The sequence below is a fragment of the Pseudophryne corroboree genome, chromosome 5 (genome assembly GCF_028390025.1).
Source record: "Pseudophryne corroboree isolate aPseCor3 chromosome 5, aPseCor3.hap2, whole genome shotgun sequence".
Taxonomy (NCBI): Eukaryota; Metazoa; Chordata; class Amphibia; order Anura; family Myobatrachidae; genus Pseudophryne; species Pseudophryne corroboree.
In genome coordinates, this window is record NC_086448.1 from 333337512 (window position 1) to 333361881 (window position 24370).

Below are 24370 nucleotides of genomic sequence, written 5' to 3' on the forward strand. Positions count from 1 at the left end.
TCACATTGGTTTGAGCCACTAAAAACCGTGGATCTGAAATATCTCACGTGGAAAGTGGTCATGTTATTGGCCTTGGCTTCAGCCAGGCGAGTGTCAGAATTGGCGGCTTTATCATGTAAAAGCCCTTATCTGATTTTCCATATGGATAGGGCAGAATTGAGGACTCGTCCCCAATTTCTCCCTAAGGTGGTGTCAGCGTTTCACCTGAACCAGCCTATTGTGGTGCCTGCGGCTACTAGGGACTTGGAGGACTCCAAGTTGCTAGACGTTGTCAGGGCCCTGAAAATATATGTTTCCAGGACGGCTGGAGTCAGAAAATCTGACTCGCTGTTTATCCTGTATGCACCCAACAAGCTGGGTGCTCCTGCTTCTAAGCAGACTATTGCTCGCTGGATTTGTAGTACAATTCAGCTTGCACATTCTGTGGCAGGCCTGCCACAGCCAAAATCTGTAAATGCCCATTCCACAAGGAAGGTGGGCTCATCTTGGGCGGCTGCCCGAGGGGTCTCGGCTTTACAACTTTGCCGAGCAGCTACTTGGTCAGGGGCAAACACGTTTGCAAAATTCTACAAATTTGATACCCTGGCTGAGGAGGACCTGGAGTTCTCTCATTCGGTGCTGCAGAGTCATCCGCACTCTCCCGCCCGTTTGGGAGCTTTGGTATAATCCCCATGGTCCTTACGGAGTTCCCAGCATCCACTAGGACGTCAGAGAAAATAAGAATTTACTCACCGGTAATTCTATTTCTCGTAGTCCGTAGTGGATGCTGGGCGCCCATCCCAAGTGCGGATTGTCTGCAATACTTGTAAATAGTTATTGCTAACTAAAGGGTTATTGTTGAGCCATCTGTTGAGAGGCTCAGTTGTTTTCATACTGTCAAACTGGATATAGTATCACGAGTTGTACGGTGTGATTGGTGTGGCTGGTATGAGTCTTACCCGGGATTCAAAATCCTTCCTTATTATGTCAGCTCGTCCGGGCACAGTGTCCTAACTGAGGCTTGGAGGAGGGTCATAGTGGGAGGAGCCAGTGCACACCAGGTAGTCATAAATCTTTCTAGAGTGCCCAGCCTCCTTCGGAGCCCGCTATTCCCCATGGTCCTTACGGAGTTCCCAGCATCCACTACGGACTACGAGAAATAGAATTACCGGTGAGTAAATTCTTATTTTCATGGCTGCCCAGTGCAGCCCCCCTGTTAAGTGACCTGCTTCTGCAGGCACCAACTCGAAACTGAGCTCCAGTGCCTGGAGGCGGGATTATAGAGGAGGCCCCAATGCATCCTGGGACAGTCTAAAGCTTTAGCCTGTTGGTGCCTGTGGATCAAGATCCATCTCTACACCCCAATGTTTTCCCTGTGGAAACCAATGTACCCCGCTGCAGAATTTTTTTTTAAACAAACTTGCTATAAATCAATTGAAAAATAAAACAGGATATCCGTACACTGTAGCTAGAATAAACATACCTTTAAAAATGTGCATGGGAGAAGTGATTGCAGATGAGTTGGGATGGACTGTGGCTCTTTTGGAGACGAAGCCTGATCCTCAGACCTCCCCATAATATTGTAGTCATGGTTAATCAATCAAAACCGAACATTCATTTGATCAGCTCTGCAACTATAGTTATGATCCTAATATCCAATCAAGCATTTCATCTGCTCTGTTATTCAATAAGTTGCATAAAACACTCTAATTCTTAACATTAGTCATTAGACCATTTTTCTAGTCAGTCTAGGCCAAAGGTCTCTGCACATGGGTTCTGTATGAAATACCGATGACCGGGATGCAGGCCATCAGTATACCGACAGCGATATCCCGGCCACCAGTATTCCAGCAGCTGGGCGAGCACTAGAAAGCCCCTTGAGATTACATTCCGCCTCTATGGGTGTCGTGGACACACCACAGAGGGAGAATAGCCTGTCTTGCCGGTATTCCAGTGCCGGCATTGTACCACTGTGCGGGATTCCGGCGTCTGCATTGTGATCACTGGGATCCCATGCGGCAAGATCTTAACCGCTTCCCCTTCACATAGTTTCCACCTTCCTCAATAGGCTTTATTGCAGTAAGCGTGGTACTTTTCTATAAGGTGACATCCTGAAGCAGTGTCGGACTGGGAAATGAAGGGCCCACCGGTGGGGTGCTGTTGTAGGGGCCCATGCTTAAGGGTGTGGCCAGGCTCCACTGGGGCGTGGCCAGCCACCACAGACGTTTGTCTAACCATTACAGCGTACATGCTCTGTTCCGCTTGGTAAATATATAATAAACCATATTCTTGTGAAGTATAATGTAATATAAGTATAATGCATAATTCAAGTGCACTAGGATAGAGTCTGAAACCTGATCCCTAGAGGAGGAGGAGGAGGATCCACAAGCGGTGGGACCCACCGGTGGTTTCCCCTGTTCCCCTGTGGGCCAGTCCGACCCTGTCCTGAAGATATTTGTATATGCAGCTTAGCCAAATATTTATAAAGCAGCCACAAACAAAGGTATTCAAGCCATCATTAATTACTTGTAATTACAATCCTTTAAAACAAAGAAAGCATTATTGTCACAGTATGGCACGGAAATTTAGGAAGTAGATATTTAATAAACATCAATATAAAACAATTGAAATCAATGATTTTTTATTTTTTTTAGCTACTGTCCAACAAAATGCCTAACCGCATGCCATAATGGATGCATGCAAGAACAGGCAATCTGGGACACTACAGCTCTAGTACTGGAAACTGTACTTTACGTATGTTACTAAGTTTTACAGCCAGTTATTGTCTGTGCATCCCAGGAGTTTCAGTTCATTTAAACAGTTACAGCCTCATTTTATCTGAGGACACATAATCTGGGTACAGCCTGATTGACAATTGCGGGGGTAAATGGGGGTTTAGCGCATTTTCCATTTAGTATATCCCGCCCTCAGGGCCGAAACTAGGGTGGGGGCTAGGGGGGCAGGCGACCTGGGCGCCGGATTGGAGGGGGCGCCGAGACCCCCTAACACCCGCCGCGGCACTTTTATAACTTTGAAACCCCCTTCTCCCGAGTGCCCAGCTCGGGGGGCGGGGTTTCGCGGAATGACGCGATTGCGTCGTGACGTCACGGCGCAAACGCGTCATTCCACGAAACCCCGCCGGAGGAGGGAGAAGGGGGAGCCGCGCAGACCAGACGAGGAGGGAGAGGCGGCTGAAGAGCGGCGAGAACCGCTTCAAATGTAAGTCAGCCCCTCTCCCTTCCTCTCTCTCTCTCTCCCTCCACCACCTGCCGCAATGTGTAAAATGGGGACCTGTGCCTGCCGCAATGTGTAAAATGGGGACCTGTGCCTGCCGCAATGTGTAAAATGGGGACCTGTGCCTGCCGCAATGTGTAAAATGGGGACACTTTTTCCTGCCGCAATGTGTAAAATGGGGACACTTGCCAGCGTACTGTGTAAAATGGGGACCTGTGCCTGCCGCAATGTGTAAAATGGGGACACTTGCCAGCGTACTGTGTAAAATGGGGACCTGTGCCTGCCGCAATGTGTAAAATGGGGACACTTTTTCCTGCCGCAATGTGTAAAATGGGGACCTGTGCCTGCCGCAATGTGTAAAATGGGGACACTTTTTCCTGCCGCAATGTGTAAAATGGTGACACTTTTTCCTGCCGCAATGTGTAAAATGGGGACACTTTCCTGCCGCAATGTGTAAAATGGGGACACTTGCCAGCGTACTGTGTAAAATGGGGACACGTGCCTGCCGTAATGTGTAAAATGGGGACACTTTTTCCTGCCGCAATGTGTAAAATGGGGACACTTGCCAGCGTACTGTGTAAAATGGGGACACGTGCCTGCCGCAATGTGTAAAATGGGGACACTTTTTCCTGCCGCAATGTGTAAAATGGGGACACCTGTCTGCCGCAATGTGTAAAATGGGGTCACCTGTCTGCCGCAATGTGTAAAATGGGGACACTTTTTCCTGCCGCAATGTGTAAAATGGGGTCACCTGTCTGCCGCAATGTGTAAAATGGGGAATGGGGACACTTGCCTGTCGTACTGTGTAAAATGGGGACACTTTTTCCTGGATATGAAATTTATGTTAGAAAAGGCAATTTTTCAGGTAAAAAAGTTCTGAAAGAGATATATATATATATATATATATATATATATATAATATTTTTATTCATGTATTTATTTATTTTATTTTATTATTATTTTTATTTATTTATTGTAAAATAATTTTTTTTTTTTTGCGGAGGGGGGGGGGGGGGGGGGGTGTCAAATGACTACCTTGCCCCGGGTGACAAAAATCCTAGTTTCGGCCCTGCCGCCCTATATGTCAAAGTCTTGGTAGCTCCGCTCTGCCACATGCAGGTCTGGACTAGCCTTCTGGCCCTCTTGCAGTATAAGTCTCAGTCCTGTTTCCTGCAGTGTAATACAGGCTCCAGCCTGGCCTGTCTCACTGCTACAGCTTCACAGATTTGGGTCGATTTTTGATCGATTTTGTGTTTCAGGGTCTAAATCACACATTTACTAACATGATTTATGACATATTTAAAAATAAAAATAAAATAAAAATTCATCTGTTAGTAAATATGAAATTTAGGGGTATATTTGCTAAAAATCGATCTGGCTCGATTTTTGTTCGATATTTGGTCGCATATTAAACAAAAATCTGCGTTGTTGGTAACATAAGTGCAACATACAGCCTCACTTACTGTACTTGCACCCACGAAGATATTGCGGGTAACTGGATTGACCCCATAGATTCTATGTGGCAGCTCACCTATGGCCCAGTTTCCGGGGAGGGCTGCTACTGAACAAGAATACTACTTGAACACAACCATGTAGGACAACCAGCTCATAATAATCAAATATGGAAATGATAATCTAAAGCAAGATATATGACAGTAATAATGTCCATCAAGATATAATACATATGTAAATTGCTTTATAACCCCAGTATTGCTACATGTGAATTGTTAAAAATTGTAGTGAGAAACCATTTTTTACAATGACAGATGCTGCCGATAAATAATTAAAACACTTAATTTTAAATTAATGAGTTGGCAGCATCTGTGGGCTGAGCAGGCATAACTGCCAGTCATTTGTATCAAACACATGTCAACAGTGGAGAAGGGAAAGTCATTACAGATGTGTCTTCCTTTATCGATCCTTTATGGAAGAAAAAATCTAATAGAATGGTGATGGTAGCATGATCTTGCATCATTTGTCAGGCACGCATACTGCAGGTGGTGCTTATGTAAGACTGTACTATGCACGTATGTCTTCTGTATGGCACCCGTCATGAGTTGTATATAACATGGACTACAGTAGATTAGATACAAAAAGAACAAAATAAGATTTTATTTTATATTTAATAAATTGGTGAATGGTAGTTTGGGGTGTGATTTATTCAATTAAAATCCATTTTAAATTTGAATGATTTTTGGTCTCATTAAAAAACAAAGCAAAAAAAAAAAAAACTGAATTCCTCCTTCTCATCTTAATCTGAACCAGGGCTTTACAGGAATACCATGAGTGTGAGGAACCTCTCTCTGCTCATTGTACCAAAGAATAGAAAAAAGCGCACAATTTTAAAATAAACCTGTAACTGAAGAAAATCTTGTTGGTCACTTTAGTAAACTAAATATTTTTTACTTCCTGTATTTGTCTACATTCTAGGGCTAAATTTATAATGCAGCACTTTTCAAAGCCTTGAGTCTGTATTAAATATTACTGCCCCTTTAAATTCGTCAGCCCAAAACACCAAAGATGTGGCGGCTTCAAAAAGCACTGCATTGTAAATTTAGTCGCCATAAAAAAAGATCCACCAACACACTATGAATAACCAATAAAAAGTAGGCATTGCCAAGGAATTCTCTTCACAGCAAGTCAATCACAAGTAGCCAGCTACTGGTGGCTGGTGAAGGGGAGCAGCAAGTTACACTAATTCTGGTCATTTAGCAGAAGTTGCGCACTCAGAGTTTCAATTATTTTTTTACCACACTGCGTTTACAATGGTTGAAACAAAGAGAAAAATATCATATTTAGAGGCCTATTCATCATCAACAATGGCCCGGTAAGACACATTCTGAAACGTTAGCTTCCACATTTTTTTTTTTTTTTTGTAATGGGCCCATTCATTATTAGGGGACAAATAGGTTTCAGAGTTTTCAGAATTTGCTAGCTCGAACAAATGCCATATGGCGCTAGTCCCCGGAGCCTCGGTCTTTCATTTGGGAAGAAAGTCTGGGGTTGTGAAGAGGAATTGGGGTGTATGCCTCCACCGCCACTGCGCGACCTTCGACTGTGCACATGCCACGTTACTACAGTCAGCTGGGTCATCTCTGGTAAGTATTCTGCAGCAGTGTTATGGGATTGCGAGGACAGCTGCTTTTCATAACTGTACCTGCACCACAGCAATATTGAAATGCTCCGGATCCACTTGGTGGAGAGCAGGAGGAAGATATCTGACCCAGACGTCCATTCTTGGGAGATAGCTAGTTACTGTCTTAAGCTGTATTTGGTGTACTATGTACACTAAATATTCTGGTATGCTGCCTTACATTCAGGTGGTTTTTTATTATGTTTTATCCAATTTCCGCCCCACCAAAAAAAGGATGTTTCACCATTGAGATTTGTTTTCCCTTGTTATATGTTGTTGATGACCCATGGCCATTATTGCTGAGTGACCATATCATACAGCCCATTAAGAACCTTTGCAATCTGGCCAGACCATTATGCATTAGGTAGCACGTATCATTGCGTATAATACCTATTTCCCTATAGATTGTATGCTTGCAAGCAGGATCTTCCTACCTCTATGTCTGTCTATTATTACCCAGTTTTGTTCTACTAATGTTGTTACAATTGTAAAGCGCAACGGAATATGCTGCACTATATAAGAAGCTATTAATAAATAAATATTACATTCTTTTGTATTTCATGTACCTGAATGTGACTAGGGAGGATCTATGGGGGTAATTCCAAGTTGATCGCAGCAGGAAATTTTTTAGCAATTGGGCAAAGCCATGTACACTGCAGGGGAGGCAGATATAACGTGCAGAGAGAGTTAGATTTGGGTGGGTTATTTTGTTTCTGTGCAGGGTAAATTCTGGCTGCTTTATTGTTACACTGCAAATTAGATTGCAGATTGAACTCACCACACCCAAATCTATCTCTCTCTGCACATGTTACATCTGTCCCCCCTGCAGTGCACATGGTTTTGCCCAATTGCTAACAAAAATCCTGCTGCGATCAACTCAGAATTACCCCCTATATTCATTCCAAGGGAGGTTTTATCTAATTATTTTATGGTTATGATACTTTTTCTTCACTCACTGTAACTTTCTATCCATCTAATCAGCACCACATTGGCACACCTATTCTCAGTACCAGTGTCTGGTTTACTGTGGGTGAAGCATCCAGGTGTTCCAAGGCTGCTGTTCTACCCCAGAAGCACTATTTGGATTCCACTACCTTTGATATCTGACAGTCCCAATGTTGCTTTTGAAACCCAATATTTTCAATAAAAAAATAAAACAAATTGCACATTTGTGTATCAAACTGCATTGTTATAATATTAAATTATTCAATGTTTGCAATATTACTTGCTATGACATCCATGCAATTACAACGTTTCTCCATTCAATTCTATAACAGATGCATGTAACATGAGTAGAGTCTGCTTTATTAAGAAATATTTACAATACATACATTTATTGGCATCCGTCTGCACTTACAGACACTCTAGTGGGCAATAAATGTATACAGTAGTGTATGCTAAACCAAGGCAAGAAATAATGAAACCTAGCCTAAAGTCTGGCTACCTAACATGACACAATCCTGATCATTCTATATTGTGTAAATATAATAAAAAAAGAATATGACACGTGGCTGTCATATAGGAATCTTACCCAATATGCTAAAAATAAATGGCTTATAATACTTCTAATATATTTGAACATACAATACATATTTTTTTTAAATAATAATAATAATAATAATTATTATTATTTGTTTAATGCTTAAAAGAATGGGTACAGTATAAGTGAGAAGTAGAGTTCGTCTAGAAGAGCGATGTTGCGATTGCCTCCCAATAGGAAAAGTGTGTGTATTGCTGCATATACTGTACTGTACACACACTGCGTTGAACTAGCACATTAATATCCAAGAGAAGATGATGCAGGCAGCTCTTGCCGTGCATCACACAGAGCAACTGAACTCTTTCACGCGCTATGTCACCTTTTGGCGCCAAGCCTAGAATACACTTCTCTATGTATCATGCCCAAATAATTATAGTATAGTACAGTACAGTGGACAAAGTAAAATAAATAAATAAACAAGTCGTAAGATGTTATCAAACTCAAATAAATGTGAAACAACATATAATGAATGTCATTACTAATGTACAGATCACACTACTTTGATCATCTTACCAGTTCTTGACCATCTTCTACAAGTGGCAAAAAGGTGGCTTCCAAAATGCCCATCTGGTCTTTATTAAGCTTCTGCCACAACCCAATCAGCAGGATTACAAGCTGTGTTGCGCTCCTCAGCTTTGTGAAAGCACGGAACAGGTTGGTTTGGAGTTCTTCAGCAGCATCTGCTATTCCCATTACCTATACAAAGAGAATAAATGAGACATGTCAACTGTTCATGGTAACTGAGATGTACAAAATAATGGATAAAAAAGAGAATTTAAATAGTTCTGAAAACAAACTGTGGAGAGATATACAGACAAATATAGACCTACAACAAGTCATTATGGATATGCACAATGCAGGTTGTGGAGCTGATGCAAAGTTGGAAGTAAATTGGGCATATGTTGCTTTCAACCTGCATATACAGTATTTTGCCAGTATACAGAATTCCATGTATCTTGCAATATGCCGACAAGTGTATGCCTGGTTGGCCTAGTCATCATCATCATTGCACACTTATAGGTGCAAAAGTTACAAATCTGTACATCTGCACTGAGCTTTCCCTACATGAGAAGGCTCTGTTACAGCCCAGTTGTGCCTCTTTACACACAAGTGTATATGTGATTGAAATGTGTATGACTCTACATCGCCCATGTATGCCTAATTCAGTTCCCAAGGATTCATAGAATACTATTCATTAGCCGCAGTAATTATACTGTAAAAGCCAGAGGATACCACCCTTACCCCAGTGCAGTAAATGACTGGATTATTCAGTCCACCCCACAATGCGAAAACACACAAGATACACCCAGCACTCTTTCAGCAACAGCCTCTATGTCAGAGGTTCTCAGCGCAGTCTTCAAGCCAAGCCAATGGTCCAGGTGTTAGGTATATCTATGACTCAGCACAGATGGCTAAATCAAATTGACTGAGGTGCTAATTAAGTCACCTGTGGCCAAGCATGGATATACTTAAAACCTGGACCATTGGGGTGCCTTGAGGGCCACGTTTGAGAACCTCTGTGCTATGGGGGGTAATTCAGAGTTGATCGTAGATGTGCTACGATCATTTACTCTGACATGCGGGGGAAAGCCCAGCACGGGGCTAGTATTCCCCGCATGTCAGACCTTAACCCCCTCCTGCACAAGTACAAAAGTATCGCACAGCGGCGATGCTTTTGTACTTGACAAGTAGCTCCCTACCTGTGCAGCTCCTGCGTGCTGGCAGGGAGCTACTTGTCGCATGCCGAGTCGCAGCGGATGCGTGTGACATCACGCAGCTGCCGCGGCCCGCCATTCGCACAGTCCGGGCACGCCTGTGTTGCCCAGACCGCGCCCCCAAAGCAGCGGCCAAACGCCGCCAGCCCGCCCAGCGAACGCCTCTGGCTGTCAATCAGGCAGAGGCGATCATTGGGCTGAGATGCTGATAACACCTCTAGCATTCACATGCGCACTGCGGCGCAAGCGCAGTTCAGACCTGATCGCCCGCTGTGCGAAAACGCACAGCAGTGATCAGGTCTGAATTAGCCCCTATGTCATTATATGACTGTTGCTTTAAAAAAAAAAAAAGGATTACTTTGTTATACTACTGGCCTCTAAACATATGTGCCATATATAAAAGAAACATCAGTAGATGAAATGATATAGGCAAAATACATAGGTAGTAATGCACAAAGCCAATAATGTATTAAAATGTGTCTGAAATTAATCCTTTTTATATATGTCTGCTGAGGATAGATGGAAGTGGGACACAGGAAAAACTGAACATCTTGTAGGTGAGTGACACAAAATACAACACCCAAGTGAGATACAACTGTATACTTCCACATCACCATGTGCTTTACTTGTGTTATATTATGAGCTGTAGAAAATGGAGACTGTTTCCTATATTAACATAGTAAATTTGCAATACTTTACTAAGCATAGACAGTTCAAGGATAGCACGGTCATAAAAAGCCTGTATAAGTTATGCAGAGCTTTTAGTGCAAAAGCTCCCATACATTACACTGCAGTAGATATGCTACAACACTAAATCAGAATGCTTGTAAACATCTATACATTATAATTGTCAACTTTAGAGCAACAGCAACAACTGGCACAAAACGGCATAATCAGAACTGGTATATTAATTTGAGTTACAGTGCCACCAATTTATAATGTCAATGGCAATTAAATGTTTGTAAAAATGTGTTCACCCTGTTATTTAAAATAGGTCTCTGGTTAAACTTAGAAAAGTAGGAAAAGCAACAAGGGTGGTAGGTAGGCGCACTGGTATAGTCACCTGGTCAGTAGGTGAGAGTCAATATTTATAAACCGTAATGTTAACAAAAGAGTGCGCATTATTTAAGGAATCCAATCCCGGGCCATTTTCCAATCCCGATACCCGGGTATCGGGATTGGAAAATGGCCCGGGATTGGATACCCTAAATATGACGTACTCTTTTCAATCCCGGGTATCGGGGTTGAAAAATGGCCAATCCCGGGATTCCCGGGATTGGCTTTTAGATATGTGGCCGCCCCCTCGCCCCACCCTGCCCCGCACACATAACTCACCATATTCCAGGGGCAGGCGGGTGGGGAACAATCTCTACTTTGCACTCGGGGCATATGTGTATCTGGCCCTGTAAGGAGATATCTGGCATTATGGGGCATTTGTGGCACTGGGGGCATGTGTGTATGTGCCCCTTTTGGGGGCATATGTGTATCTGGCACTCCACTATTGGGGTCATATGTGTATCTGTCCCTCCATATGTGTATCACGCTACTATTTTCATTGGCCACGCCCCATGTGGCCACATCCACACAGTTCTGCTAAGAATTTTTTTCTACTTGCACCACTGGTTAGAACTGAATATATATGAGAACAGAGACAAAAGAAAACTCTCTTTTCTGGGGAACTCTTATTGTATGTTAATAACACTTAAATTTTATGTGTGGACTCACTTTCAGACGAACAAACAGGGTGTGATATGTTAGATAGAATAGACTTAGGTCGACAGTGTCTAGGTCGACCACTATTGGTCGACAGTAAGTAGGTCGACATGGTTTCTAGGTCGATGGGGACTCTAGGTCGACATGTACTAGGCTGACATGAAAAAAAGGTTGACATGAGTTTTTTTACATTTTTTTTGGTGTCGTTTTCTTCGTAGTGACCGGGAACCCCAATTAGTGCACTGGTCTCGCCATGCTTCGGGCAAGGTGCCTCGCTACGCTCGGCACAGGTTACCGTTCCCAATTGTAGTCCATGTGGATCATAAAGTATGAAAAAGTAATTTTTTTTTTAAAAAACTCATGTCGACCTTTTGTCATGTCGACCTAGAGCCCCTGCCGACCTAGAAACCATGTTGACCAATAGTGGTCGACCTAGACAGTGTCGACCTAAGTCTTGTCAACCTAGAGACCGGATCCCGAATAAACACTTAACATATGTAAAAACAAGGGATTTGGAGCGAATACCAACCCTTGTTGGAACTCAGAATTATACCTCTTTCACACTGCCAATGCCGGATCCCACCCCGGAATTGAAAGGGGTACCTTCCCGGGTGGGATCCGGCATTGGCAGCTGCTGCTGACTTCCTCGACACGGCAATAAGCCGGGCGGGTTGCCATAGCACCAGGGGGTCGGAGCCGGCGGCGGGGGCGGAGCTGGGAGATGAGCTCATCTCCGCGCTGCCTCTCCCTATCTAGTAAACGGGTCCCAGGTCGCGTCGACCCGGGAGCCCATTTACGCAGCCACTGACCCGGTATTCAACCCAGGTATAACACTGCTTTATACCCGGGTTGAATTGGCGTGTCAGGCGACCCGCGATTTCGGCTGTGACCCTTTCACACCGCACGCCGACCCGGCAATATGCCGGGTCGATACCGGGTTATTTGTGCAGTGTGAAAGGGGTATATATGTCACAGAATGATTTTTCACTAAAATTACACTCTCCTCAATGAGTTTTCTGATTCCAATCACAAACCCTTGTTACCAGATGCACTCACTCACTGACCATTCGATATTTTGATATGTTCAAATATGACGGCGAGAAGCAGCGGTGCATGGTAATTTTCAGAGAAGCTCTGTAGTTCTCACACCTTTTTCTACTTGGGGAAATGACCTACATTAATGTCATATACTGTCTCTCTTTTTTTCTGTGCTCTGAGCATATTACAGTGTATCAGAGAGGCTGGAGAGCTTCATGGAATCTCAGGTGTAAACCACCAGATTCATTATCATGCAGACCAGTACGTAAAGCGGAGTGTTTTTTTTTTATTGTGCACAGAGTATTTGTATGCAACAGTTCAGTGTTAGAATATGTCCCTGTCTGAATAATACCGTGTTTTAATTTAACTGGATTACCCATGTAAAACAGACAAACTGCGCAATAGACGTTTCCTATTGTCCGGACTTATTCCTACTGTAACAGTACCTGTACTTAGTCTTCATACTGTATGAACTTGCTTTTGTTCTAGGAAGTATTTAGAATAAAACAGAACTGTACTAGAGACATGTTCAGTATGGTAACAAACTGCGTGAGTGTATCTTCCAACATCTGACGACAATTAGTTAAGTGTGTGATAAAATCACCAACAATCTAATGAAACATGACTGTGTTAAATCTGATGTGTTTTGATCTCAGTAGTTATGCAACATTATTACATGCTGCCAAGGGGTTTCTATTTGCACTGACAGAAATTAATTGTATAGTATGCATCTCCAATCACCCATGTCACGGGTCTATAGATTAGAAGGCATTCTAATGTCAAATATGTTCTTTGTTTATTTTTGTGTTGTACAAGGCCAAGATAATAGGTACAATGGTATTGCCATCTCCAGGGGTACAAGGGACGGGTGGTATTCATGTGACCGCCGGTCAGCTGACCGACAGTCAGATGACCTCCTCCACCAGCCCGACGGGTCACTGTCCCGATGGTCGGCATGCCGACCAACAGGGACTATTTCCACTCGTGGGTGTCCACGACACCCATAGAGTGGGAATAGAACCCATGGCGACCGCAGGTCGCCACCGAGTCCGCAGCGTGGCGAGCGCAGCGTGGCGAGCGCAGCGTGGCGAGCGCAGCGAGCCCGCAAGGGGCTTGCTGCACTCGCCCCTCCCCGCCGGGATCCCGGCGTCGGTATGCTGCCGGGATCCCGGCGTCGGTAAGCTGACCGGCGGTCAGGAGACCGCCGGTCAGCCATACTACACCCCAAGGGACAATGACAGCAGGTACTCAAGAAAAAGAGGCAAAGTCAAGCAGTTTAACTACTGTAGCTTTATAAATAGGTGACGGCAGTAAATACAGTACCTTGCTAAAGTATACACCCACCTTGGCTTTTTACCTATTCTGTTACATTACAACCTGTAATTTATTTTTTTTACCTGAATTTTATGTGATGGATCTACACAAAATAGTCTAAGTTGGTGAAGTGAAATGAGAAAAATTTATATAAAAAATAATTTTTATAAATAAAAATCTGAAAAATGGCATGTGCATATGTATTCACCCCCTTAGCCCCTCAAAAGTTCTGGTGCATTAGTGAAATTAAGTCCACCTGTGTGCAATCTAATTGTCACATGATCTGTCAGTATAAACACACCTTTTCTGAAAGGCCCCAGAAGCTGCACCACCACTAAGCATCACACTATGAAGACCAAGGAGCTTTCCAAACAAGTCAGAGACAAAGTTGTTGAGAAGTACAAGTCAGGGTTGGGTTATAAAAAAAAATATCCAAATCTTTGATGATCCCCCGGAGCACCATCAAATCCATCATCTTCAAATTGAAAGAACTTGGTACCACAACAAATCTGCCAAGAGAGGGCCGGCCACCAAAACTCACAGACCGGGCATGGAGGGCATTAATCAGAGAGGCAGCACAGAGACCAAAGGTAACCCTGAAGGAGCTGCAGAGTTCCACAGCAGAGACTGGTGTATCTGCGCATATGACCACAATAAGCCGTACACTCCATAGAGCTGGGCTTTATGGAAGAGTGGCCAGAAAAAATCCATTACTTAGTGTTAAAAATAAGAAGGCACGTTTTGACTTTGCCAAAAGGCATGTGGACGACTCCCCAAGTGTATGGAGGAAGGTGCCCTGGTCAGATGAGACTAAAATTTAACTTTTCGGCCACTAAGGAAAACGCTATGTCTGGTGCAAACCCAACACATCCCATCACCCCAAGAACACCATCCCCACAGTGAAACATGGCAGTGGCAGCATCATGCTGTGTTTTTCAGCAGCAGGGACCGGGAAACTGTTTTGAGTCGAGGGAAAGATGGATGGTGCTAAATACATGGATATTCTTGAGCAAAACCTGTTTCAGTCTGCCTGTGATTTGAGACTGGGACGGAGGTTCACCTTCCATCAGGACAATGACACAAAGCATACTGCTAAAGCAACACTCGAGTGGTTTAAGGGGAAAGATTTAAATGTGTTGGAATGGTCTAGTCAAAGCCCAGATATCAATCCAATTGAGAAGCTGTGGTCAGACTTGAAGATTGCTGTTCACAAGCGGAAACCATCCAACATGAAGGAGCTGGAGCAGTTTTGCCTTGAGGAATGGGCAAAAATCCCAGTGGGAAGATGTGGCAAGCTCATAGAGACTTATCCAAAGCGACTTGCAGCTGTAATTGCTGCAAAAGGTGGCTCTACAAAGTACTGACTTTAGGGGGGTAAATAGTTATGGACGCTGAAGTTTTCTGTTATTTTGTCCTATTTGTTGTTTGCTTCACAATTAAAAAAAACAACAACTTCAAAGTTGTAGGCATGTTCTGTGAATGAAATGATGAAAACCTTCAAACAAACCATTTTAATTCCAGGTTGTGAGGCAACAAACCATGAAAAATGCAAAGGGGGTGAATACTTTAGCAAGGCACTGTAGGTGATAGTTCTTCCATACAGGGCTGTTTCTAGCCAATTTGGCTCCTAGTGCGAGATTTAAAAATACGCCCCCCCATGACATAAAAAAATGTGCCCCCCCCCCCCCACACACACACACACTTAGATAAAAAAAAAACTTGCACGCACACCTGGCAAGGGGGCGTGGCCTCATCTAAATGGGTGTGGTCTCATTTAAATGGGCATGGCCTCGTCTGAAAAGACTACCTCACAATCCAGTTTTTGACCCTGCTCCAACAGATCACGACCACCACGGGGAAAAAAAATTCTACCATATTGAGCCCCACTCAGTAATGCCCCCTGCACCATATTATGCCACACACCGCAATGCACTTGATACATTAAATCCCCACACTACGGCAGGCAAGAGTCCCCATTTCACACATTACGGCAGGTGTCCCCATTTTACACATTGAGAGAGAGAGAATACTTACAGAGGCGATTACCGCTCTTCGGCCCGCCTCACCAGTCGCTCCTCGCGCCGGCCTTTCCCTCTTCCTAACTTGGATCCCCCTCTGTACTCCGCTTGGGGGGGGGAGTTTTGCGGAGTGACGGGGTTGCGTCGTGACGTAACGACGCAACCGCGTCATTCCGTAAAACTCCGCCCCCCGAGCGGGTTATTCGGGGAGAAATAGGAGGGGGAAGCAGGGAGACACAGTTAGTGCCGCGGCGGGCGCCCAGTGCGGCTGCACTGCTCGCCTGCCCCAAGAAACGGCCCTGCACATGGAAGCAAATTAATCGGCTTGGCCAACAAGCATACAATCACTTACTCCAGGACTGTCTGTACAGCTTCTGTGATGAATCAAATGAACAACCGCTATTTCAGTGCCCCTCACAAAGCATATATTGTCGAGCTTCCATTTTTCCAGTAGGAAATGAGAAGGGGTGTGGCCAGCCACTGTACTGCCTGTGGCAACAACTGAAATAATAACGCTCATCTTATTCCAAACTCGCACAAACATTTCTGCAGTTGTCTACACTGTAAAAGTCAAATATTAAAATTCAACAAAATCTTGCTGTACAGGTCTTGCTGGATCTAAGAATGTTCTGGTCCTGCCAAGTCCCCAGTGACATTATGCTCACCTCATGTAAAATTAGGTACTTATCACACATCACATCAAAGTGATAGGAATGTATTTTGAGACAAAGAAAAAACAATAACATTCTACTAAATGGTAAACACCTATTTAACATTTATGTAAAACATATCCAACACGATTTTATATAAAAAAATATATATACAATTTTTGTAAAGAAACATTGGCTAACCATCGATGGCCACAATATTTGGCCATTGATGATCGGAACAACATGTCCATTGTAAACTCACATTATCCTTGTGGCTGCGCTGCTTCACTGCAGCTGCAGGGTGTACACAGCAAGGTAAGGACTGCTTCTATTATATTTTCTCTGCAGCCAATGGGTGGGGGTTGCCGCCGGGCTACCCGATCAGCAGTGATCGGCAGCACGGCAGGCACTGGGGGAAACCAGGAAGCAGAAAGGCCGGGAGGTCCCTCTGAGAGTGGCAGCTAGTGGAAGATTATCTTCCAGCTGCCACACAGTAAGGGTCATTCAGTTGTGGTTGGAGTTGCTATCACTGCTGCTTCCTTGGAACCAGCAGTGATAGCTCTGTAAAAAGCTCTGCATGGAAATACAGCAGGAGGCGTCTATTACAAGCAGCACTGGATCCAAGCACCCACAGATTGTAAGCTCGCAAGAGCATTGCCTTCTTTCCTCATGTGCCTTTCCTTTTCTAACACTATCCTATACTCTGTCTTATTACACTATTTTATACCGTAATTCCCCAGTCACTAATAGGTAAGCTACCTGACTTAGGTATTGGTATACCTACTTGTAATTGGTTACTAGACTTCTTATCAAACAGATCCCAGACGGTAAAATTAGGTAACCTTCTATCTAAGATTGTAACTATTAGTACAGGAATCCCACAAGGTTGTGCACTAAGGGGGTCATTCCGAGTTGATCACACGTAGCAACTTTTTGCTGCCCGTGCGATCAACTAAACGCCGTCTATGGGGGAGTGTATTTCTGCATACCAGAACTGCAAACGCTTGTGCAGCCCTGCTATGCAAAAAAAGATTCCTGTAAAAGAAGACCAGGGTAAGAGTTGCTTACCCGGTGCGATCAATCCAGCGATGCAGGTCCCGGAAATGACATCAGACATCCACCCTCCAAATGCCTGGACATGCCTGCGTTGGACTCACCACTCCCAGAAAATGGTGAGTATCTGCCCCGGAACGCCTCCCCACTGTCAATCTTCTTGCGATCGCGCTAGCGATCACTTTCTACTTTCTTCTTTCTTCTGGTCATTGCGGGCAACGACGCGCATGCGCATTGCGGGCGCCGCGCAGGTGCAGTCCCGACCCATTGGCACCGCTGCGACAACCAGCAGCGTGCTAATGGGTCAGAATGACCCCCCAAATCCCTCTTCTTTACTCGCTATTCAGCCACAACTGCGTGTCTTCCTCTGATTGTGTGCAAATTATTAAATTTGCGGATGACATTGACATCATTGGATTAATATCTGGTGAGAATGAGGCAAGTTATCGTAGGGAAATTGAGAATTTGGTGACTTGGAGTGAGGTTAATTACCTTTTGATACATGTGGACAAAACCAAGGAATTGGTGTTGAATTTTAGGCGTAGTAGTGATTTTTTGCTACTCCCAGTATCCATAAATGGGTTAAATATAGAGGCTGTTCAGTCCTTTAAATTCTTAGGTATCCATGTTTCCTCCAGTTTATCGTGGGTGGTTAATACTCAGGAAATAGTTAAAAAGATACACCAACGCTTATTTTTCCTTCGCCGTCTTAAGGTTGCAGGTGTGGGCGTTGGTACGTTAATACATTTTTACAGATGTGCAATTGACAGTGTTTTAACCTATGGAATTATAGTTTAGTACGGAAACTGTACTGCCGTGACCAAGAGGAGTTAGAGCGCTTGGTTAGCTAGTAAAATTATTGGGGTCCAGATGCAGACTGTTAAAGATCTTTTTGCAGCAAGATTGACAAATCGAGCTAGGTGTATAATGTCTGATTCTAGCCATCCGTCTGTTTCTCTTTTTGCTAAATTGTCTCTGGCATCAGTGAAGGCACGCACAAATCGCCTATGGAATAGCTTCTTCCCAACTGCTGTGCGCATGTTAAACGCTCATTGGGAATAATGTGTTATCTCTCAAATGCGTGTTACTGTGTGCTTTTATATACCTATGTTCAAACTTTTTATCATTGCTTGGTGTGCTGTACAATTGAATTTCGTTGTTACATTTTATTTGATAATGACAATAAATGTATTGTATCGTACTCCAGACTCCCTTTGATGGCACCTAACCCCTGGTTTCCCATGCCTGTCCTATATTGTCTTGAACTGTAAGTGCTGTTTTCTTGTTTGCTCATTTGATTATATACTGTGTAATAGGCGCTGTGGATCCCTTTTGGTGCCATATAAATAAAGGATAATAATAATAATAATAATCAGGCAGCTATTGGCACCTATGGGGACGCAAAAGCCGCACATCGCAGAAGCCAGGAAATCTCCATCCAAGGATGGAGATCCATGACCTCTTTCCTCCCCCTAAATGGTGCCACCCCCTCCCCGGCACCAAACCACGTCAGAAAGCGAACATTGGTACTTTGCGATATTGCAGGTGCAACCAAGCCTGAATGACCCCAGTGGGCATTTCTGACTGGTCACATCAAATGCAACCATGTCAGGGAAAGCCCAGCCTCGCACAGTTTCTGATGCCAGGAAAGTGGTTAAGTGACTGGTGTATTTATAATGGGTGCAGTGTGTGCGTGGGGAAATCGCTGGGAAAATGGCCGCCACAGCCTTTTCCCTGAGATCTGTGCATGCGCATTAGAGTCTGAGCCCTATTGTGATCAGACTGTACAGTGCTGCCGGCAGAGAGGAGGGGGTATGGATGGAGGAGGCTGCACATGGGCCTCCGCCTCTCTTAAAGCGCTCCTGGGTTAAGGCAATTCCATAGGAGTGCAGATACAATATACACCCACTTAGTAAATCTGTGAGCACTTCCAGCAATTCTGGCATTAATGACATAGTATCAACAAGCTGAAAAGATATTAATAATCAGCCCAATAACACATAATTGCTTAAGATTAAACCATGCACCGTGACAAACATACTTCCTTAACCGAACTTACTTAGAAATTTACATATTTCACATGTGCTTTGAATAAAGTGTTACTGACCACAGCAAACAACAGAAATAGTCATTTGTCTGCAGGAGAAGCCATGCAATGCTTCTAGCACAAATCGCACATTATTTAGTCTAAGAAGTGCGGGCGTGTTAGTTTTTCATAGTGAAAATTAAGTAACTCAGAATCCTTTTTTCCCCTCAAGTACTAACTATTTCACAGCCAAAATGTATTTTAAGACTGAACAAAATGAATTTAACATGAATGTTCCAGTTTAAGATTTCAAGATTATGTCAGTCTTACATTTTTTACCATAAAAATGTAAAATAATGAAAAGTATGTTATAAATGGTTAAGAGTAGTAAAAAGTAAAAGTAAAAAGTTTCAAAGGTTGATCAAATCTGAAATATCTGTGTTAGGGTGGCCAATCCTGGGGATTTCGGGACTGGCCATCACTTTAGTATTTTCTATGCCGGGCAATGTTAAGCATCTTCAGGAGACTCAGACGCTACCCAGTTCCCCCCTGCTCAGCTCCCCCTCACCCTGGCTGAGCGCACTGAGCAGCGTGACGTGAAGTCAGAAGTCACGCTTGATAGCCGGCCGCCCAGCCGCCAGACCTCACCACCGCACTGCCCGCCCAGCCGCCGGACCTCACCGCCACCCTGCTTGCCCAGCCGCTGGACCTCACCGCCGCACTGCCCGCCCAGCCGCTGGACCTCACGGCCGCACTGCCTGCCCAGCCGCCAGACCTCACAGCTGCACTGCCCGCCCAGCCGCCAGACCTCACAGCAAGTGGCCCCCCCTCCCTTCCATCCAGATTACGGTTAGTTATCTGGGCTGGTCAGGACGGGGGGGGACGACACATTGAAAAGCAGCCAATCCCGGGAATGTCGCAATTGATCATTTTTCAATCCCGATTCCCGTGATTGAAAAAATGGCCCGGGATTGGTCACCCTAATCTGGTATACAGCATAGCTATGGAGTATTTGTTTGTAATAAGCAAACAATATTTTAACATCACAAGGGAGTTGTGAAACATGTAACATGCCTGATAAAAGAGAATAAATGGCGTTCACATACATAAACATAAAAAATATAATCCAAAAATGTCTAATGCTCCATAACAGTATTATTGTGTTATCATCATATAGTACACTTAATTATGTTACAAGTTACAATTTCATATTGGTAACATTTTTACGGTGTAGTGGTCCTTTAAGTGTAATATGTGAGTCAGTTATTTTACATTCAGTTGTAAAAAAAACTGTATGAGATAGCAGCCAATATTGTGAAGGTGTTTCTGAGGATGAGCAGGATGAAGATTTCCAGTTCACTTTATCAGTGGTTACACAAGTGAACCAATACTCTCACATTTAGGTTTGACATTCCAAAACCTTCCAAGAGATAGCAAAACCACTATGCCACAATAAAAGTGTATTCACAAGGTAGTCTCAAACTGAACACTTTGATCCTGGCTAGAATAGGTTTATCTGACCAATACCTGGCTGTGCCTGAATGCCCTGCATTGTTAGGAGAAAAATGTCTACAGCATAATATGACCATGTTTTGTAAGAAATAGCATGGCGCCAGTATGACAGTGCAGCATGAAATGTCACCGTGTAAACACTTTCTTGTTACAATGTTTTTCATTCTTCTGATACTGCACAATCTGCTCAGATGAAATTCCGGAGACCAATGGACACAGATAATTTTCTGATAAGGATCGAAAAGATTCAAGGAATCCTAACAGGACTCCTAAAGAATCTTTCATCACATTCTCTTAAAATATTGGATAATGTTAGTTTTAAACTTACATTTTTATTAAAATTGGTTTGTTTATAAATATATCACAGAAACATATGTAAACAGAAGTATATAATATCTAAAAAATTATAACTTAGATAACTTAATACAACATAAATGAAAGAAAACAGCAATAAGCACAAAGGGCTCTATGCATTAAGGGGCGAATTCAGGTGCGATCCAACTGCAATTATATGTGTAACATGAGACAAACAAGTACCCCTAAAAAGTAAACGTGTCTTATAGATGAACCAGCTCCAGTAGAGCAGTGGTAATGCTCAGTAAAGGGTATAGCTAGGGTTTGATTCCCATAACAGTAAGCACAATGGGAAAGATAAATTTCCATCTAGGGGGGTCTGCCACTCAGGTCATTTATGCACTCCTGTAACCTGTGCAGGTGTATTCAATGACCCTGGTGCATTGTCCACAAGGAAACATCTATGCACCTCTTTTGGAACTTTCCCTATGCACAATTATTGTTGGATGCACTGGAACATGAACTCAGAGAGATTGCCAAGGAACAGCCTTTTGTACCTCTTAATAGTTTATGGACTGTTTCCTTGCACCCACTCCTATGGTACAATCCAGGAGGCCTGGTGCCTTATGAACTGTTTTAAGGTTGCTTTGTGGCTTGCTGGGAATTGCCTCACTTGTAGAATGGAGACAATGTCTATCCAGGACTCTCACAGGCTGATCCACAGACTGCTGAGAGACGACTCCACCATGAACAGTCCTGAGGAAGAAGAAGATTAAACCACTCCTTCTGCCGATGTGTCGGTCCAAATAAGACTTGAGCCCGTGACCAGGGCCGGCTCCAAGCCTACTAGCATGCTGAGCGAGAAATTTTGAAGCACCCCTCCCTCAATGTGTGCGCCAAAGGTGCGTGTGCTCCTGGAAAAGTGGACATGGCCTCGCAAAATTATGTTATGATATCAAACTATAAATATAAATATTTTCACACACCCCTCTACACACACAATTAGCAGCCTTATCATAACGCCCACAGTAGTGCTCCTTACACATAATGGGGGTAATGCAGAGTTGTTCACAGCATCAAATTTGTTAGCAGTTGGGCAAAACCATGTGCACTGTAGGTGTGGCAGATATAACATGTGCAGAGAGAGTTAAATTTGGGTGGGTTATTTTGTTTCTGTGCAGGGTAAATGATGGCTGCTTTATTTCTACACTGCAAGTTAGATTTCAGTTTGAACACACCCCACCCAAATCTAACTCTCTCTGCAGTGCACATGGGGGGTAATTCCAAGTTGATCGCAGCTGGAAATTTTTTAGCAGTTGGGCAAAACCAAGTGCACTGCAGGGGGGACAGATATAACATGTGCAGAGAGAGATAGATTTGGGTGTGGTGAGTTCAATCTGCAATCTAATTTGCAGTGTAAAAATAAAGCAGCCAGTATTTACCCTGCACAGAAACAAAATAACCCACCCAAATCTAACTCTCTCTGCACATGTTATATCTGCCTCCCCTGCAGTGCGCATGGTTTTGCCCAACTGCTAAAAAATATCCTGCTGCGATCAACTTGGAATTACCCCCATAGTTTTTCCCAACTGCTAACAAATTTGCTGCTGCGATCAACTCTGAATTAGGCCCCAGTATAGTGTCAGATACATATAATGTTCCAGTATAGTGCCAGATACATATAATGACCCTAGTAGAGTGCCAGATATACATAATGACCCCAGTAGAGTGCCAGATATGCATAATGACCCCAGTAGAGTGTCAGATATGCATAATGACCCCAGTAGAGTGCCAGATACGCATAATGACCCCAGTAGAGTGCCAGATACGCATAATGACCCCAGTAGAGTGCCAGATACGCATAATGACCCCAGTAGAGTGCCAATTACGCATAATGATCCCAGTAAAGTGCCAGATTCACATATGCCCCCAATAGTGCCAGATACACATTATGACCCCAGTAGTGCAGTGCCAGATACACATAATGACCCCAGTAGTGCAGTGCCAGATACACATAATGACCCCAGTAGTGCAGTGCCAGATACAGACACGACCCCAGTAGTGCCAGTTACACATATGGCCCCAGCAGTGCCAGATACACATACAGTATGCCCCCAATAGTGCCATATACACATATATCCCCAGTAGTGCAGTGCCAGATACAAAGATGACCCCGCCAGTGCCACATACACATATGCCCCCAATAGTGCCACATATACATATGCCTCTACAGGGCCAGATACATACATGCCCCCAGTAGTGCAGTGCCAGATACACATATGCCCCCAATAGTGCCAGTAACACATATACCCCCAATAGTGCTAGATACACATATGTCCCCACAGTGCCAGATACAAATATGCCCCCACAGTGCCAGATACAAATATGTGCCACATACACATATGCCCCCAGTAGTGCTGCTCACAGCCACCGCTGCCGCACTTGGCTGCTCCCGCTGCTGGTCTCTGCTGTTGCTGTGTCTGTGGGGAGGAGAGCGCAACACGCACCTTTCCTGCCCCTCAGTCCAGTCTCCGGTGGCGTGTATGTCAAATCAGCCGCCAGCTTGTGAGCCAATCAAAGCCCGCGGTCCTGCAGCCAATCAGGAGCTGCCGTTGCCAGTCTGCGAGTTTTGATTGGCTCATAAACCGTCACCTGATTTGAAAGGGCAGAGTGCTGCCCTTAGGAGTCCGGCGCCCAGCGCGGCCACTCCTAAGGAAGTGCCTCGAGCCGGCCCTGCCTGTAACCTCCATCCTCCAGTTTTCCACGCTGCCTGACGATGTATTTTTCAATAAAGCTTCATGCATGTGATCCACTCCCTCAACCCTTTTCCCACACCACACCCATATACATTGTTGACTTTTTTATTTAGTGCAGTACATGCAGTATATTCTATACCATACATATTGTAATGTGCTATGATGTATGAATGATTATTTTTGTGGTGTGTATTGTGTTTTAGCTGTGCTGGGATATAGTGCACTTGTAATAATAATAATAATAATAATAATAACAACAAAACAACAATAATAATTTTATTTATATAGCGCTCTTTCTCCAATAGGACTCAAGGCACTTACCAGAATTAACATAATACAGTACAGAAAAGATTTTCATAAAATACAGAGAGCATGGAGATGTACAAGGGGGTGTC

General features: G+C 43.9%; 1 protein-coding gene across 4 annotated transcripts in view; it reads right to left on the reverse strand.

Moving 5' to 3' along the window:
- Positions 1 to 24370, reverse strand: part of BBS9 (Bardet-Biedl syndrome 9) — an 853332-nt gene that overhangs the window by 162098 nt on the left and 666864 nt on the right. For all 4 annotated transcript variants that reach the window (XM_063922539.1, XM_063922541.1, XM_063922538.1 and 1 more), the window contains one exon: positions 8400 to 8582. In XM_063922539.1, the coding sequence (XP_063778609.1) occupies positions 8400 to 8582 (183 nt within the window). The remainder of the gene's footprint in view (positions 1 to 8399; positions 8583 to 24370) is intronic.